This window comes from Morus notabilis, unplaced genomic scaffold (assembly GCF_000414095.1).
Source record: "Morus notabilis unplaced genomic scaffold, ASM41409v2 Scaffold447, whole genome shotgun sequence".
NCBI classification, from domain to species: domain Eukaryota; kingdom Viridiplantae; phylum Streptophyta; class Magnoliopsida; order Rosales; family Moraceae; genus Morus; species Morus notabilis.
This window is the reverse complement of record NW_010365641.1, coordinates 12158-28342: the sequence shown is the minus strand read 5'-3', so window position 1 is coordinate 28342 and position 16185 is coordinate 12158. Positions and strand designations below refer to the sequence as shown.

Genomic DNA, 16185 nt, shown 5'->3' with positions numbered 1-16185 from the left:
AATTTTAGAATTACAGAATTCTAAAATTAAATACTCAAAAAATGATTAATTGAGAATTAATTATTATTTAAATAATGTGATTATTTAAATTTGAATTTGAATTGTGAACATAATTTAAATTTATCATTTTGAACTTATTTGATAAGTTGTTCAATTTAGAATTCATATTAATTTAAGTTTGACTTAAATTCGAATTTGAATTAAAATTGGACTACAGGATAAATGATGATTTCTCTTCCTTCCCTGTCTGTAATTGGCGCCACACACAGGGTAAAAACCCTAAGGGGTGGCCGGCCACTTAAGAGATAAGGAGAGGAGATTTTGTTGTTCCAAATTCAAATACGAGATAGAGATTTGATTCTGTTTTGAAGTTTGACTTCTACTCTTTAAATATGAGAATGATAGAAAATTGTGGAGACAATTTTTAAAACAATTTTTCTGCCCTAAGAGTTAAGGCTGGCCGAAATTCTCAAGAGGAAAAAGAGAGGAAAAATTTTTCTCCCAAAAATTTCACATCGTGCATGCGTTAGTGTTTGTGGAAATTCGAGTATTTTTGAAACCTGTTTTGTCTCACGTGTGCCCACACACACGTCTACGTGGAATCAAGGAATCAACGTGGAAGACTTTGGTTTTCTAAACACAAAGCTAGGAGCAAGGATTGTTCGAGGTCAAAGAACTCAAGTTATCATTCGGGTCGGCCTCAAGGTATTTTTCCTAATTGAGTTCTTGACATATAAATTAATGTGATTAATTTATTCGTGCATAAATTAATATAATCTATAGAGTATCTCAAAAGTTTCATGAAATTTTTGTTATACACGATCCGCCTCCCCGCCAAGCTTCCGCATCCGAATTCGATTCGGTTTCCAACACTTTCAACTTGGGTGGCAGCTTATTCTTCAATATTGCACTGCATTCTTTAGCTAGTGCCACCGTCTCAAACTCACCTAGCCTACGTTTCTTCGAAAGAATATCCTTCATAAACTTAACGTAATTAGGCATTTGCTCGAACGCCTCCACAAGCGGAATGTTGATGTGGAGTTGCTTCAGCACATCTAGGAATCTCCTGAACTGCTTATCTTGCTTTTGAGTCTGAAATCTTTGTGGAAATGGAGGTAGAGGTCTCTCTGGTCTGTTTTGCTTCATCTTTGCTGTAGCATTTTGGTCTGCAGCATCCTGTTCTAATTCTGCTTCTGGTGGCTAGACTTTCTGATTTTGGATTAAAGAGTGCTCTGATGCTGCAACACTTTGTCTAATTAGTTGCTCAATCTCCCTGCCATTTCGAAGTGTGATAGCTTTACACTGCTCCTTGCCATCTCTTCTTGGGTTCTCCGTATCACTAGGAAGTGATCCTTAGGGCCTACTGCTTAAAACATTAGCCAGCTACCCCACTTGATTCTCTAAAGTCCTCAATGATGCAGCTTGACTTTGAAGGAGGGCTGCTTGAATCTGAATGATTGCATCATTCTTCACAATATACTCTTTAAGCAGCACCTCCATCCGAGTTGATTGTTCTTGAGGTGGCTGCCTTTGGTGTTGCTGCTGATGGAAACCCGGTGGATACACTGGTTTACTCGACCCTGCTGAAGAATTAGCTCCTTGATTTGCCCAAGAAAAATTCGGATGTTGCTTCCACCCTGGGTTGTATGTGTTGGAATACGGATTGTTATTCCTGTTGAAATTGTTCACATAACAAACTGAGGCGGGGTTGGATGGGCAGTTTTCGAACGAATGTCTGTCTCCACAATAAACACAAGCTAATTCAACTGGGGTTGCTGCATTAGCTCCTGCAGTCACGTTCATAGACTTCAAAATATTAGACAGTGAAAAAACTTGAGCTGTCAATGCAGTCACGACGTCTAATTCATGAATTCTAGCCACACGTCTTCCTGTGGAAACTCTCTTAGTGGGCCACTGGTAGTTGTTGTTGGACATTCTCTCCAAAATTTCATAAGCCTCATTGTACGACTTCACAAGTGAGGCACCATTTGCTGATGCATCCACCATGGCTCTAGTCGAAGCGTTGAGTCCATTATAAAAGGTTTCCATTTGAATCCAATAAGGAAGTCCATGGTATGGACACTTCCTTAGTAACTCCTTAAAGCATTCCCATGATTCACATAGAGCTTCCCCCTCCAACTGCTGAAATGATGTGATATCATTCCTGAGTTTGGCATTTTTGTTTGGAGGGAAATATTTCACCAGAAACTTCTCAGCCAAATCAGTCCTTGTAGCCACCGAATCTGGTGGCAGAGAATTCAGCCATGCTCTAGCTCTGTCCCTCAGAGAATAAGGAAATAACTTGAGGTGAAGAGCCTCTTCTGTCATACCAGGGGTCTTAAAAGATTCGCATACTTCAATAAAAAGCCGAAGATGCAAATGTGGGTCTTCGGTTAGCATCCCGCTGAATTGCCCCACGGTTTGGAGCATTTGAAATAACCGGCTTCAGCTCGAATTTAGTTGCCTGAATTTATGGCCTAACAATGCATGGATGCAGCCCGTCAAGCATGGGGATGGCATAATCTCTGATTGCCCTGTCCCTGTCCTCTGCTATTGCTACAGCATGGTTACCTTGATTATTTCCACCTGCTCCGTCAGCCATTTCTTCTATTCCAGCAAATCCCTATTGTTCTCTTCTTCTTGCTCTAAAAGTTCTTTCAATCTCAGGGTCTAAGGGAATCAAATCTGTATCCCTTGGTCTATTCATGCAAGAAAATTAAACCCGCAGAAGAACAAAAGGAGTGACCGTGACTAACAGAGGCAAACTTGAATTAAAATGAACAAAAACTGATTTCTATAATAATTTTCACTAATCACAATCCCCGGCAACGATGCCAAAAACTTGTTCACCAAAAATCCTATGCATGGAAATAACCCTACGCAAGTGCACGTAATCGAACAAGTAATACAGTAGTGAGTAAGAGTATCGTCTCCATATGGATTGAATTAATAAGAAATTGATTACAAAAACCACTTATGCTAAAATTATCGAGAGTGAAACAAGTACCAAATTGATGTGGATTAAGTAAAATGAATGAGTAAGGTAAACGGGTGTGATTAAAATGTAAACAAGAGGTAAGACTTAACAAGTTCTAAGCCACAAGCTGTGAATCAATGGTGGGTACGGGCTAGGATTACTGGTTTTCCCTCACGTTTTGCTATAGGATTGCTGTAGCAAAGTTCATCCAGTCAACCTAAAATTTTGCATATTCCTCTTCCGACAGATCTATGCCTATAGTTCCTTAAACCAAAACCAACATATTCCTATACATTTTAGTTTACAAAACCTGAAGTTAAACACCAATTTTAATGGGTTGTATAAGGCAATAATATATTCCTATCCTACTCTCTTATATTATCTAAGATAGATCTAACTAAAACTAACCTTTCCAGAATTAATTTTAGTTTATATTTTCCACTAAATGATGGCATGTCATTTAATAAAAATTAGACAATGAACACACTTGAATAAACATGATGAAAATTACACAAACAATCAAAATAGCAAATAAATCTTCATTGCTACTTTGGTTCCATCAATAATCCTAGCTAAAGAATTTAGCTCATGTTTAGTTCAAAGAAATCAGAATTAACATCAATAACCAGATCCATTTGTTCACAGAGAGAAAATACAGACGGCAGGAAGGAAATGGTTAAGCTAAAATCTGAGCTAAGCAGGTGTGTGTCCTTGCTTCCTTGTGTCCAGCCGTGCTGTACTACTTCCTTCAGCTCCAGAAATCAGCGCCCCAAATTCCTCCTGTACTCTCTTTTTTTCTCTCTTCTCAGCTTGTACAAAGAATTTTGTGCGCCTCCCTCTCTGTCTCTGGCCCTCCCATACAGCCCTCTTCTTTTTCTTTTATACTAGGACAGGTTGAGGTGCCCTAATTACATGTGTTCGCCTGAGAGCCAAAACTGATGGTCCCCCTTCTAGAGCTCTTACAGCTGTCCTGTCTTGGCAACGTCAGCATTTGGGCCACTACCAGCTGTAAAGAAAAGCTGCGCCAACTTGCACATTTTGGCTGTATCTGCTTTGCTGCAGCGTTGCTATAGCATCGGGTGCATTCTTGCTTTCATTTCTTTTACTGTGCTTTTCTTTCAAAATGCTCTCACCAACCTGCCCTTGGACTTCCTGCACTATACACCCAGAGTCAACACACTTTCATTAAATATGAGGACTAAATCCATGATATGACGAGATTGTTCCACAAATATCAACCTTTTACCAACTAAACAAAAACTAACTAATGTTATACGTAATACTAACATTAAGGCATTTTACCTTGAGAAAATAAGTAACTATTAAGCCTAAAAATATGCTAAATAACTCTATTTCATCGAGTTATCACGCGCCTAGTAGGAAGGGAGCAACCTTGAACGACCATCTGATATTGATTGGTCGTTCGGGGTCGCTCAGATAATATCCAGAATGTTGTATAAATATTATAAATGAATTGTGCTTTCCTCAGCTATGAACAACAAGTACTAAACAAGTACTAGAGTTTAGATACTTGTTTAAAATTCCATGTTCCAATTTAAAAATCCATTCCCTTGGTTCTTACAAAAGGAGGGAGAAAAAGATAGCACCAAAATATAATAAAGTTACAATTGAATCTTGATGGACTAGATGCTAAGGAACTGTTTGCATTAATAAATCTGAATCATAAGCCATATAATCTTAAAAGGAGTGATGTATACTGTGTGTAAGATGGCACTGCATGTGTTGAATCATTAATAGTTTAATTAACTTGATTAGTAGCTCTTGCAAAGAAAGTATTTTTGAGTAATCAAAAACTACATTTCTGTAAGAGATATAAGTATTATACAAAACCAACAAACTAAAAAACCATCAGAAGTTAAAAGTTGCTCAGAAAAGTGAAAATTTACTTGGTATTTTATATACCCAATACCGTACATTCCAATAGTTGATGAACATGATAGTTACGCAACACAATACTTTCCTCCAAATTGTTTTCAACTAACCTGTGATCTTAAGAAGTTGGAATTGACTAAATGAGTAGCACATAGTTTCTTTTCAATCTTTTATTATCAAAACTTTCCTCATAACTTCTACCTAAATCAACCGTCTCATAACACCAGATTCAAAAGCTTAGAATGCAGCCTTCCAAAATTAGTAAAAAATTTTACAGGCATAGATACCCGGAACTAAATTATGGAATGGAGCATGATCTTGTCTGATGGTGGAGTGAGAAAAAATCATTTTAATGTTTTAGATCTAACCGAGTTCTGTTGTTGGCATTGTAGATTTGGTGTTGGAGCTCCAGCAACAGAAGCTGTAGGAAATGGTCTTTCAGTTTTCATGCTTAATTGCTATAGCTTGTCAATATAGTGTTTTATACTATCATCTTGTAATGTTCTTATATGCGATGGATTGAAGTGATGATAAATTCATCTTAATCTTAAACAGAAGTGTTGAACTTGTATGCCTAGTGTGATGATGAGTTGTGGCTAAGTTTCTTAATAATAAAGTTGAACTTGAATGAGCTTCACCTGGGATTCCTTATACACACACACACATGTAATCATGAAAGAAAGAGAAAAACGACACAATATCCAGCAAAATCATATGTTTTTAGCATGTTAATTTTCTTGGTAATGTAGTATATGCCTTAATAAATTCAATAGCAAGTTAAAAAAAATCTGAGAAGGTTTAATGTGGCAATCAAAAACATTATAGATGATCTTAAAATGCATAGAATTTATTGGAGCAGAAGCCATCATAGATATGCCCTCAATGTATTCATGTTCAATCGCAAAAAATCATTATGAGAGAAAACCTTACTTGTTCTTGGGCTTGAGGTGATGGCGGCGGTGGCGGCGGCGAAGTCGAAGGTGGAGGCGGCGGCTGTGGGAAAGACGGCGATGGCTGCAACGAAGGGGCCGACGAAGGCGACGACAAATGCGGGGTGAGTACGTGCGAAAAGCTCCTTCCTCCGGCATGGTCGTGTTCTCTTCTTCGGCGGCCATGAACTCCGGCATAGGGGAAGAGGAGATCTCGGAGGTTCCGAAGGGGGAGAGAGGGGGATGAGGATTTTGGGTCGTTCTCTTGCCTTCTTGGTCGTTCGTTCCTCTTAGGTTTTTTTTTTTTTTTTTTTTTTTTTTTTGAGCGCTTGAGTTCGTGAGGGAATTAAGAAGGGAGGGAGAATGCCACCTCTGTTGGATTTTTTCAATTAAATTCTAATTTCGATTTTTGTTAATAATAATACTCAATTATTAGATAAATACCTATTAATTATATTATTAAAAATTTATTGAAATAAAATTAAAAAGTCATTTTTCTAATTTTATTTTTTCACTTACTTGGTTATTTTAGCCAAATTCTAGGTCCGAAAGAAGAAGAAGAAGAGAAAAAATAAAAATAAAAATAAATAAAAAAACCCAAACGAAGGAGACACCACCGGAGGCGGGATAAATGGCGGCGGCGGTGGGTGGCAGTGGGCTGCTATTGTCACGGCCGGTGACGTTCGTGACGGGGAACGCGAAGAAGCTGGAAGAAGTCCGTGCGATATTGGGAAATTCCATTCCTTTTCAGTCCCTCAAGCTCGATCGTATGTACTGCAGACTCCTATAGATTCTCACTTCTTGTTTTCATCCATTTTTGTATCTAAAAGATTATAACTTTGAATTTGTTCTTGTTTTTCTTTAATGTCTTTTTTTTCCCCTTTTTTTGGCAGTGCCAGAATTGCAAGGCGAGCCTGAGGATATCTCCAAAGAGAAGGCTCGTTTGGCTGCTTTTCAGGTCCCATTTCTGTTTATAATCTCAAAATATATGAATTTGTGTGTATTATAAATATATACACATATGTATATATGTTATTTTGTTAACATTTTGAATTTTGGGTTGAATTATTGAATGGAAAGGTGAATGGGCCTGTGCTGGTTGAAGATACTTGCCTCTGCTTCAATGCCCTCAAGGGTCTTCCAGGTATCTTCACTTTCTCTTTCTCTCTGTTACTCTTAGATAAATATATCCCTTTTCTGCTTTTTTTTTTTTTGGGGTGGATATTGTGATTTTGGTCTAATTTGATTCAAAATATATGCAGGTCCGTACATGTAAGTTTGGCTTCACTCTTGATCTTACTTTCTTTGAGGCGGATTCATAATGCATTCATTTGATCCTACCCGGTCTTTTGTTATTGTTGTTTGTATATATTTTGCTTAGATTATAAGGTTTTGGTTAGTTTATGTTTACGTTAGATGATTAAATAGGAGCAGATGAAAATCAAATGAGGATAATAATATCTGTGTGATTGATTAAATATAGAGACTGTTATAAGCACAATCTTTGTTAATCTATCGGCTATATTCTTTCATTTCTTTGTCACTGTTTTATCACATGGAACCTAAATCAATTTACGGTCTGGTTCGGTCTCAACCATTAGGTTTTCAGACTGGAACATTACTAACGGTTTCAAAAAATTCAGACCAGACCAGACCATTTGTAAGATGGGACCAGACAGGACCGAACCGTTAACAAGTAGTCCAGTCCAGTTAAACCGCAGTTTGACGGTTAGTGTGTTTAAAAGAAAAAAATAACAAAATCAAAGATCAATAATTTTTTAAGTCTGGTATGTAGGGAGAATAACAAATATTTTGTTGGTTTTAAGCGTAGATTGGATAACGGTAAAGGGTTTTTTGAAGAAAAAGTCTGTATTGGCTAATTGAAGAGGAGAATATCCCTCAAAATTCTAAAACTATGTTTCATTTTATGGATATGCTCAGCAGTAGGGGTATACTTATGGAACGTGCTTCTGCGACAACTGATCTTTCTAGGTTTCATGTGTACCGATTGTTCCTTGCGTGAATTAGGAATTAGTATGCTTCTCATTGTGGTACCGTTTATGGTTGCTGCTTAACCTTTGTTTCTTGGTTTGGCAATTCCTTTTTTCTCCTGAAATTTCAAGAAGAAAGATTTCTTTTTCCCTTGTCTGTTCCTCATTCGTTTATGATCCTGGATTGCTTTGAAAACTGAGAGAATGAAGATGTATAAACATGGCACAACTTGTATCCCAGTTGCTATTTCTTCCAATGCTTTGTCATAATCCAGGGTGTGGATCTTTTGCAAATGATCTGGGAAAATCCGCCTTTTGAATCGCATTGACACACACCCATTGAATGGGGGCTTCTCTGCTGCCTGATGGCCACTTGTTTGTTAATGCCCTCTAATTGTAATTTAGTTGGAATTTATGTCCAGTTGGAGATATCTTGCCATTATTGTCTGTAGTCCTGAGTTATGCTGCTAATTCATATCCAATTCGTTATAATCACAGACAAAGAAATTGGATACTATAGGAAGATAGAAATGTCTGGACTCGAACACTTTTTATGTTTTAACTGTAACTTATCGTTTTTGTAGAGAAGAATGTTCTGACAGATTATGTATTTTCTATGGCACCGTTTATTGGTACATTTGGTTACAACTCAAACACTCATGTGCACACACTACCCTTGCTAATTGAGAGCCTATCAGTTCTCATTTGTTCCCATTGTTTAGACATGATCGGAAGACGTCCGACGGTAGAAGCCCTTTCATGACCTTCCTTTTAATTGCCACTTTTTGTTCTAATGTTAACATCCAACTTCTGTCTGGACATGAATCAACTGTCTGAACCTCAAAAAGAAAGCCAAATATCAATGTGGATGGTTTTGAGACCAAAGTCATAAGTAATATGAATTCAGATCTTTATCTGCTTGGAAAAAAAAAAAAAGGAAGTAAATCAAGAAAAAGAATGCCGATGTTGGATGTTTTTGTTTCTTGTAGCGTGGAGGTTCTATCCAGCATGTTAACAGATAAAAAAGCTTTTTGGTTTTACAGTATTTCTCTGATGTAGTCTTTAAATTCTTGTTTTTGCAATGACCATCGTTCAATAATGTCTCTTTCATATCATGCAGCAAGTGGTTCTTGGAGAAGATTGGCCATGCAGGTTATAGCTGTTACCTTTCTTTCTCTTCCGAATTCCTCCATTCCGTCTTATTTTCCTTATTTGTTGCACAGAATAATATTCCTGATACTAGTGCATCTCTTTCCAGGTCTAAATAATTTGTTGATGGCATATGAGGATAAATCAGCTTACGCTTTGTGTGCATTTTCCTTTGCCCTTGGCCCCAACACTGAACCTGTTACATTTCTCGGTGAAACTCCGGTAAGTAGCTATTTGGAATGAGAACTCATGTAATTTCTGTCATTTCTTCTTGTTTCTTTCTGTAGTTCCATAAGAATAATTACAACGGTTTTCAACAACTAATATCAACAAACTTTGGTTTTGAGGGCATTTTATGCCTCATAGACAAATATGTTTCTGTAAAATAGTATCAATACTCATCTTCGTCTGCATTGACTGTATTCTTCCTTTGATTAATGTCAAAATCTGAGTGAAATAGGAATTTGGCTTTGACCTGAAGACATTTAATGCTGGAGAAAAAAATAAAAGAAATAAAATAATATAAAGAAAATGAAAAGGATCTTGCTTTGTTGTTATTTTCATTTTCGTTTAGGTTCAGATAATGTGCAAGCATGAAAACAAGATAATATTGTTTCAATAAGTTTTGTTAGCACTTGACAACTTGCTCTATCCTCTTATAACTTACCTATTCAGAAGAGAAACGTTGTTCTGGTGGGCCTGAGAAAAAATCTCGGAGTTGTTTTCTTCTCTCATTTGTTTTTTCGCTCTCATCTATGATCCAAATGAATGAATAATAATACAAAGACGTATTGAAATCTATGACACCGGAAAAAGATTTATGAAAAGTGAAAATCCAAAGTGATATGACTTTCTAATAAAATTGCATTTTGGAAAGTCTAGATGGCTGTTTATCTGTTTCTTTAAATTTTTTAAGACTGGTAGTACTCCGTTACTCTGTATTCCATTGCCTATGCATGTTTACTAACACAACAAAGACGTGATCTGCGTGAATTTAAATTTTGCAAGTGACTTTTTTTTTCTCTCTCATTTGGTCTAATGGAAACATTTATTGTAGTTTTTCCCTTCTCTGAAATCCTCCTTGCCTTTGCCTTGTTTATACCCATGATTTCTGTTGAATTCAGAAGTCAAAAGTTAGGAAAGTTAGTTTAGGAAAGTATTTTAGGAATAAAAGGAGAGATCGGTTGTGATCTTTTCTCATAATTTTGTTTCCTGATTTTTAGGAGAGAATCAAACTAGTTAGTTATTTCCTTATTAGTCATTTGTGTATATATATGCTATTGTAGGGTTACGGAAAGATTAATAATAGAAGTTCAGAAATTCTTCATGGTATCAGAGCCAGTTTTCTGAACCCTAATCCCTTCCGGCCATCTCTCACTTCGACCATCACTCATTCCGGCCATCTCTCTCTGGCCATCTCTCATTCCGGCCATCTCTCTCTGGCCATCTCTTATTCCAGCCACCTCTCGCCAAGTTTTCTGGCCACTTCTTCGTTGTTCTCAGGCCAATTATCTCCGGTCTTCTCTTATATATTTCCAGCAATCATATTCAGACTTTCCTCTCATCTTTTCCGCAATATTTGAGACATGACAAAATACGGAATGGCATCATCACAAACATCCAGTGTCACGACCCCAGAATCAGGAGGCAGATCAGAGATTCCAAACCTTGGTGGCAGCGAATCTTCTCCTATTCTCATCATAGGACACAAATTAAATGGCCATAATTACTTACAGTGGTCGTAATCTGTGTTGCTGTTCATCTATGGCAAGGGAAAAGATGAATATCTCACAGGAGAAGCAGCCATGCCAGAGACTACAGATTCAGGTTTCAAGAAGTGGAAGATAGAAAATAGTATGATCATGTCATGGCTTATCAATTCCATGAACAATGACATAGGTGAAAATTTCTTGCTGTTTGGAACTGCAAAAGAAATATGGGATGCAGCCAAAGAAACTTACTCCAGTTCTGAAAATACTTCAGAACTATTTCAGGTAGAATCAGCCCTTTATGACTTCCGCTAAGGAGAGCAGTCCGTCACTCAGTATTACAACACACTCATATGGTATTGGCAGCAACTTGACTTATTCGAGACTCACTCATGGAAATGTCCGGACGACGCAGCAACGTACAGGCAGGTTGTGGAACAAAAAAGGCTGTTCAAGTTTTTCCTAGGACTTAACAGGGAGTTGGATGGTGTTCGAGGTCGAATCATGGGCACTAAACCACTGCCCAGTCTCAAGGAGGCCTTCTCCGAGGTTAGGCGTGAAGAAAGTAGAAAGAAAGTGATGATGGGATCTAAGGAACAACATGCCTCACCGTTAGATGCCTCTGCCCTTGTTGTTCGGTCATTCAACAGTAATGGCGGAGATCGTCAGAAACGGGAAAGGCCTTGGTGTGATTACTGTAAGAAACTAGGCCATTACAAGGAGGCTTGCTGGAAGCTCCACGGCAAACCAGCAGATTGGAAACCAAAGCCACGGTTTGATAGAGACAGCAAAGCACATGTGGCCTCCAATTCCGATAGTGCTCCTGTTCCCGAGCCTAGCCCATTCAACAAAGAACAGATGGATGTACTGTAGAAACTGTTTAGTCAAGTCGGCAGTGGCAGCATTACTGGGGCTGGTTTGGTTGCTCAAACTTATCTGCATACAGCCTTCACTGCTAACCATGGAGGAATGAGGCCATGGATAGTAGACACAGGCGCTTCTGATCACATGACAGGAGATGCTGCCCTTCTCCAAAATTACAAGCCAAGTAGTGGTCACTCGTCCGTCCATATAGCTGATGGTTCAAATTCAAAAATCGCTGGGACAGGTTCCATCAAACTTACTAAAGAGTTGTATCTCGACTCTGTCCTCCATGTTCCAAACTTGGATTGTAATCTTTTGTCCATTAGTAAATTGGCTTGTGACCTTCAATGTGTTACTAAATTTTATCCAAACTTGTGTATTTTTCAGGACTTGAAATCAGGGAAGATGATTGGCAGTGCTGAACTGTGCTCCGGGCTCTATCTCCTCTCATGTGACCGATCCTCAAACCAAGTCTCACAAGCAAGTTGTGTCCAGTCTCAGAGTCTTTTAGGGTCTTTTAATTCTGTGTCAAATTCCAATGTCAATAAAGATAGTGAAATTATATTGTTACACTATCGTCTTGGTCATCCTAGCTTTGTGTATCTTGCAAAACTGTTTCCCAAATTATTTATCAATAAAAATCCAGCATCTTTTCATTGTGAAATTTGTCAGATTGCAAAGCATACTCGAACAGTATATCCTCAAATCCCATACAAACCTTCAACTGTTTTTTCTTTGATCCATAGTGATGTGTGGGGACCCTCACGGATAAAAAATGTTTCTGGAACTCGATGGTTTGTGACCTTTGTTGATGATCATACACGGGTAACTTGGGTTTATCTTATGAAAGAAAAGTCAAAAGTTGGACAAATTTTTCAATCCTTCAATCTTATGGTTCAAAATCAATTCAATTTTAGAATTCAGGTACTCAAATTAGACAATGCTAGGGAATACTTTACTAGTAGTCTCAATACCTACCTTCAGAACCACGAGATTATCCACTTAAGTTCTTGTGTTGACACCCCACAACAAAACGGGGTGGCTGAACGCAAGAATAGACATCTCTTGGAGGTTGCCCGGTGTCTTATGTTTTCGTCTAATGTTCCTAACTATTCATGGGGGGAAGCCATTCTCACAGCTACCTATTTGATTAACCGCATGCCATCCAGAGTCCTTACCTTTCAATCTCCACGTCAGCTTCTTCTGGAAAATTTTCCTCACACCCGTGCAGTTTCATCTGATTTACCACCCAAAGTATTTGGTTGCACAGCATTCGTTCATGTGTATCCTCAACACCGTAGCAAATTTGATCCTAGAGCCAATAAGTGCATTTTCCTAGGGTACTCTCCAACCCAAAAAGGGTACAAATGTTATTCTCCACTAAGCAAAAGATTTTACACCACCATGGATGTTTCTTTCTTTGAACACGTGTTCTTCTATCCCAAATCTCGTGTTCAGGGGGAGAGCATGAATGAACATCAAGTTTGAGAGTCTCTTCTTGAGTCAGTACCCTCGTCTCACTCAAAGTCACCACGGCCTTCTCAAACCGTGCCCATTGACTCATCCACACCTATGCCGTTATCAGTCCAGCCTACAAACACAAATGCTCCATCTCCCGTACAGCCCACAAATGTGTCTTCTCCCGTGCCTGTTCAATCTGTAGCCCCACAGCTTGCTAATGAGAATTTACAAGTCTACATTAGGAGGAAGAAAAGACAGGAGCTAGAGCACGGATCACAGCCAACATGTGGCCAATATATTGACTCAATTTCAAGTCCACCTGAAGAAAACATGGGTACGGATAGGGAGGGAAATGTGTCAACTCCTAGCGTTGATGACTCTACCCTACCGATTGCATTGAGGAAGGGTGTTAGGAGATGTACAGATCATCCAATTGGGAATTATGTCACGTATGAAGGGCTATCACCATCTTACAGAGCATTTGCTACTTCTCTTGATGATACTCAGATTCCCAACACAATACAAGAGGCATTACAAAATTCTGAATGGGAGAAGGCAGTACAAGATGAGATTGATGCACTTGAGAAGAATGGGACAAGGACTATCACGGATTTACCAGGTGGGAAAAGGCCCGGGGGGTGCAAGCGGATTTTCACTATAAAGTACAAGGCAGATGGATCAGTCGAGAGATTCAAGGCTCGGTTGGTAGCTAGAGGATTTACCCAATCCTATGGGATAGACTATCAAGAGACTTTTGCTCCTGTTGCAAAACTTAACACTATCAGAATTCTTCTTTCATTGGCAGTCAACCAAGATTGGTGCTTGCAAGAACTGGACATAAAAAATGCCTTCCTAAATGGTGACCTAGAAGAAGAGGTCTACATAGAAATTCCACCTGGCTTCGAAGGAAGTATGACAAAGAATCAGGTTTGCAAACTCCGGAAGTCCTTGTATGGCCTTAAACAATCTCCCTGAGCCTGGTTTGACAGATTCACAAAGGCAATCTTGAAGCTTGGCTATGTACAGGGTCAGTCTGATCATACTCTATTTGTCAAGAAATCTCATGCTGAGAAAATTGCCATATTGATAGTCTATGTCGATGATATTATTCTATCAGGGAATGATGTGAAGGAACTACAGGAGTTGAAGAAGTATTTGTCAGAAGAGTTTGAAGTTAAAGACCTTGGAAATCTAAAATATTTCCTTGGAATGGAAGTGGCTAGATCGAGGAAAGGGATTGTAGTTTCTCAAAGGAAATATATTTTGGACCTTCTTAAGGAGACCGGTATGCTTGGATGCAAACCAGTTGACACTCCTATGGACAGTCAAAAGAAACTTGGCACCGAGAAAGAAAGTGCACCAGTAGACAGGGGCGATATCAGCGACTTGTTGGACGCTTGATCTATCTGTCACACACTCGGCCAGATATTAGTTTTGCAGTAAATGCTGTAAGTCAATTCATGCACAGCCCTACAGAGGAACACATGGAAGCAGTCTACAGAGTTCTTAGATACTTAAAAATGACCCCAGGGAAAGGCCTATTCTTCAGAAAGACAGAAAATCGTGACACTGAAGTGTATTCAGATGCAGATTGGGCAGGAAACCTCATTGATAGACAGTCAACGTCTGGATATTGTTCCTTTATCTGAGGCAATCTTGTTATCTGGAGGAGCAAGAAGCAATCAGTGGTAGCCAGAAGTAGTGTAGAAGCTGAGTACAGAGCACTAGCACAGGGAATTTGTGAAGGGATTTGGATAAAAAGGGTTCTAAGTGAACTGGGACAAATGAGTTCATTTCCTATTCTGATGATGTGTGATAATCAGGCAGCTATAAGCATAGCCAAGAATCCCGTGCATCATGACAGGACTAAGCACGTTGAGATTGACAGACATTTCATCACAGAGAAGGTGACTAGTGAGACAGTTAAATTGAACTACATCCCTACCAAGTAACAAACGGCAGACATCCTCACCAAAGCTCTACCAAGACCTAACTTTGAAGACTTAATTTGCAAGCTAGGGTTATATGATATATATTCTCCAGCTTGAGGGGGAGTGTTGAATTCGGAAGTCAAAAGTTAGGGAAGTTAGTTTAGGAAAGTATTTTAGGAATAAAAGGAGAGATCGGTTGTGATCTTTTCTCATAATTTTGTTTCCTGATTTTTAGGAGAGAATCAAGCTAGTTAGTTATTTCCTTATTAGTCATTTGTGTATATATATGCTATTGTAGGGTTACGGAAAGATTAATAATAGAAGTTCAGAAATTCTTCAATTTCTATTATGTCCATTATTAATTCAAAAACAAAGAACTTGGTGCCTCTAGACCTCAAAGTCATTGGGACAGAAACAGGATTCTATAGTTCTCTTTTTCCTACACACACACACACACACATTCCTTTGATTCTTCTTGAAGAAAGAATGTTTAAGGTACTTTGAACTCTGTAGACTTCTTTGTGACCATCTGACACATTCTGTCGTATACACAACAATTTTGGCCTCATTTATCACGTAAAATACAAATCTGTGTATCTCAAGATTTATATTTATTGGCTCAGATTTGGTAACTGAATATGCTTGAATGAGGAAAAATATTGCCTGACACTCTCATCAATGACACTTACATTCTCATCTGACATATCAGGGTAATATTGTTCCGCCGAGGGGACCTCCTGATTTCGGATGGGATCCAATTTTCCAACCCGATGGATACGAGCAAACGTAGATTCACCCTTGTCAAAATGTGCTCTTTGTTATGGTGGTCCAAATTCATTTAATCACATTTGACTCTTGCATTTTGTCTTTGTTGCAGTTATGCTGAAATGCCAAAGGAAGAAAAGAACAAAATTTCTCACCGTTACAAGGCTCTTGCATTGGTGAAGTCTCATTTTGCTGAAGCTGAATACACATTTCAGACAGACACCTCCATCTGAGAGATGCATTTATTATGTACTTGCCACTGCTTAACTGACCTTAATAGAGTGGCAAGCCTTTTTTCTTCTTCTTCTTTTCTCAAATGATAATGCTTACATTTCATAATGAGTTACAAGAAAATAAATTTAGGGGATTCCTTATTTTTCATCAACATTCTTTTAACGGCTTTGTTATTTGTTGTTATTTGTGTGTGTGTGTGTGTGTGTGTGGTTTTCTACTTTTTTATCTGAAACTTAGGGCATGAAGATGCTAGATACTGCCAATGATGATGAGCATCATGCG

At 38.4% G+C, this 16185-nt stretch overlaps 3 protein-coding genes and 1 non-coding gene across 4 annotated transcripts in view; 2 read left to right on the top strand and 2 right to left on the bottom strand.

Annotated features, from left to right (window-relative positions):
* Window positions 1–1146, bottom strand: part of LOC112093618 — a 14318-nt gene extending 13172 nt beyond the window's left edge. Inside the window, 1 exon segment of the mRNA XM_024172423.1 lies at window positions 872–1146. Coding sequence (XP_024028191.1) covers window positions 872–1146 — 275 coding nt within the window.
* A 237-nt stretch (window positions 1147–1383) lies between these two features.
* LOC112093617 lies at window positions 1384–2602 on the bottom strand. The gene is made up of 2 exons (XM_024172422.1): window positions 2483–2602; window positions 1384–2337 (listed from the first exon to the last, which is right to left on the bottom strand). The coding sequence occupies exons 1-2, from the start codon at window positions 2600–2602 to the stop codon at window positions 1384–1386; spliced, it is 1074 nt and encodes a 357-aa protein (XP_024028190.1).
* Window positions 2066–2172, top strand: LOC112093619. The gene has a single exon (XR_002903137.1). It is a non-coding gene; the product is annotated as a small nucleolar RNA R71 (small nucleolar RNA).
* Window positions 2603–6351: 3749 nt separating the features above from the next.
* LOC21388115 (inosine triphosphate pyrophosphatase) lies at window positions 6352–16060 on the top strand. Its single transcript, XM_024172425.1, has 8 exons — window positions 6352–6566; window positions 6693–6757; window positions 6880–6943; window positions 7062–7071; window positions 8911–8942; window positions 9049–9161; window positions 15614–15690; window positions 15782–16060. Exons 1-8 carry the CDS (start codon window positions 6431–6433, stop codon window positions 15900–15902), a joined length of 618 nt encoding a protein of 205 aa, XP_024028193.1. The 5' UTR covers window positions 6352–6430; the 3' UTR covers window positions 15903–16060.
* Window positions 16061–16185: the final 125 nt, after the last annotated feature.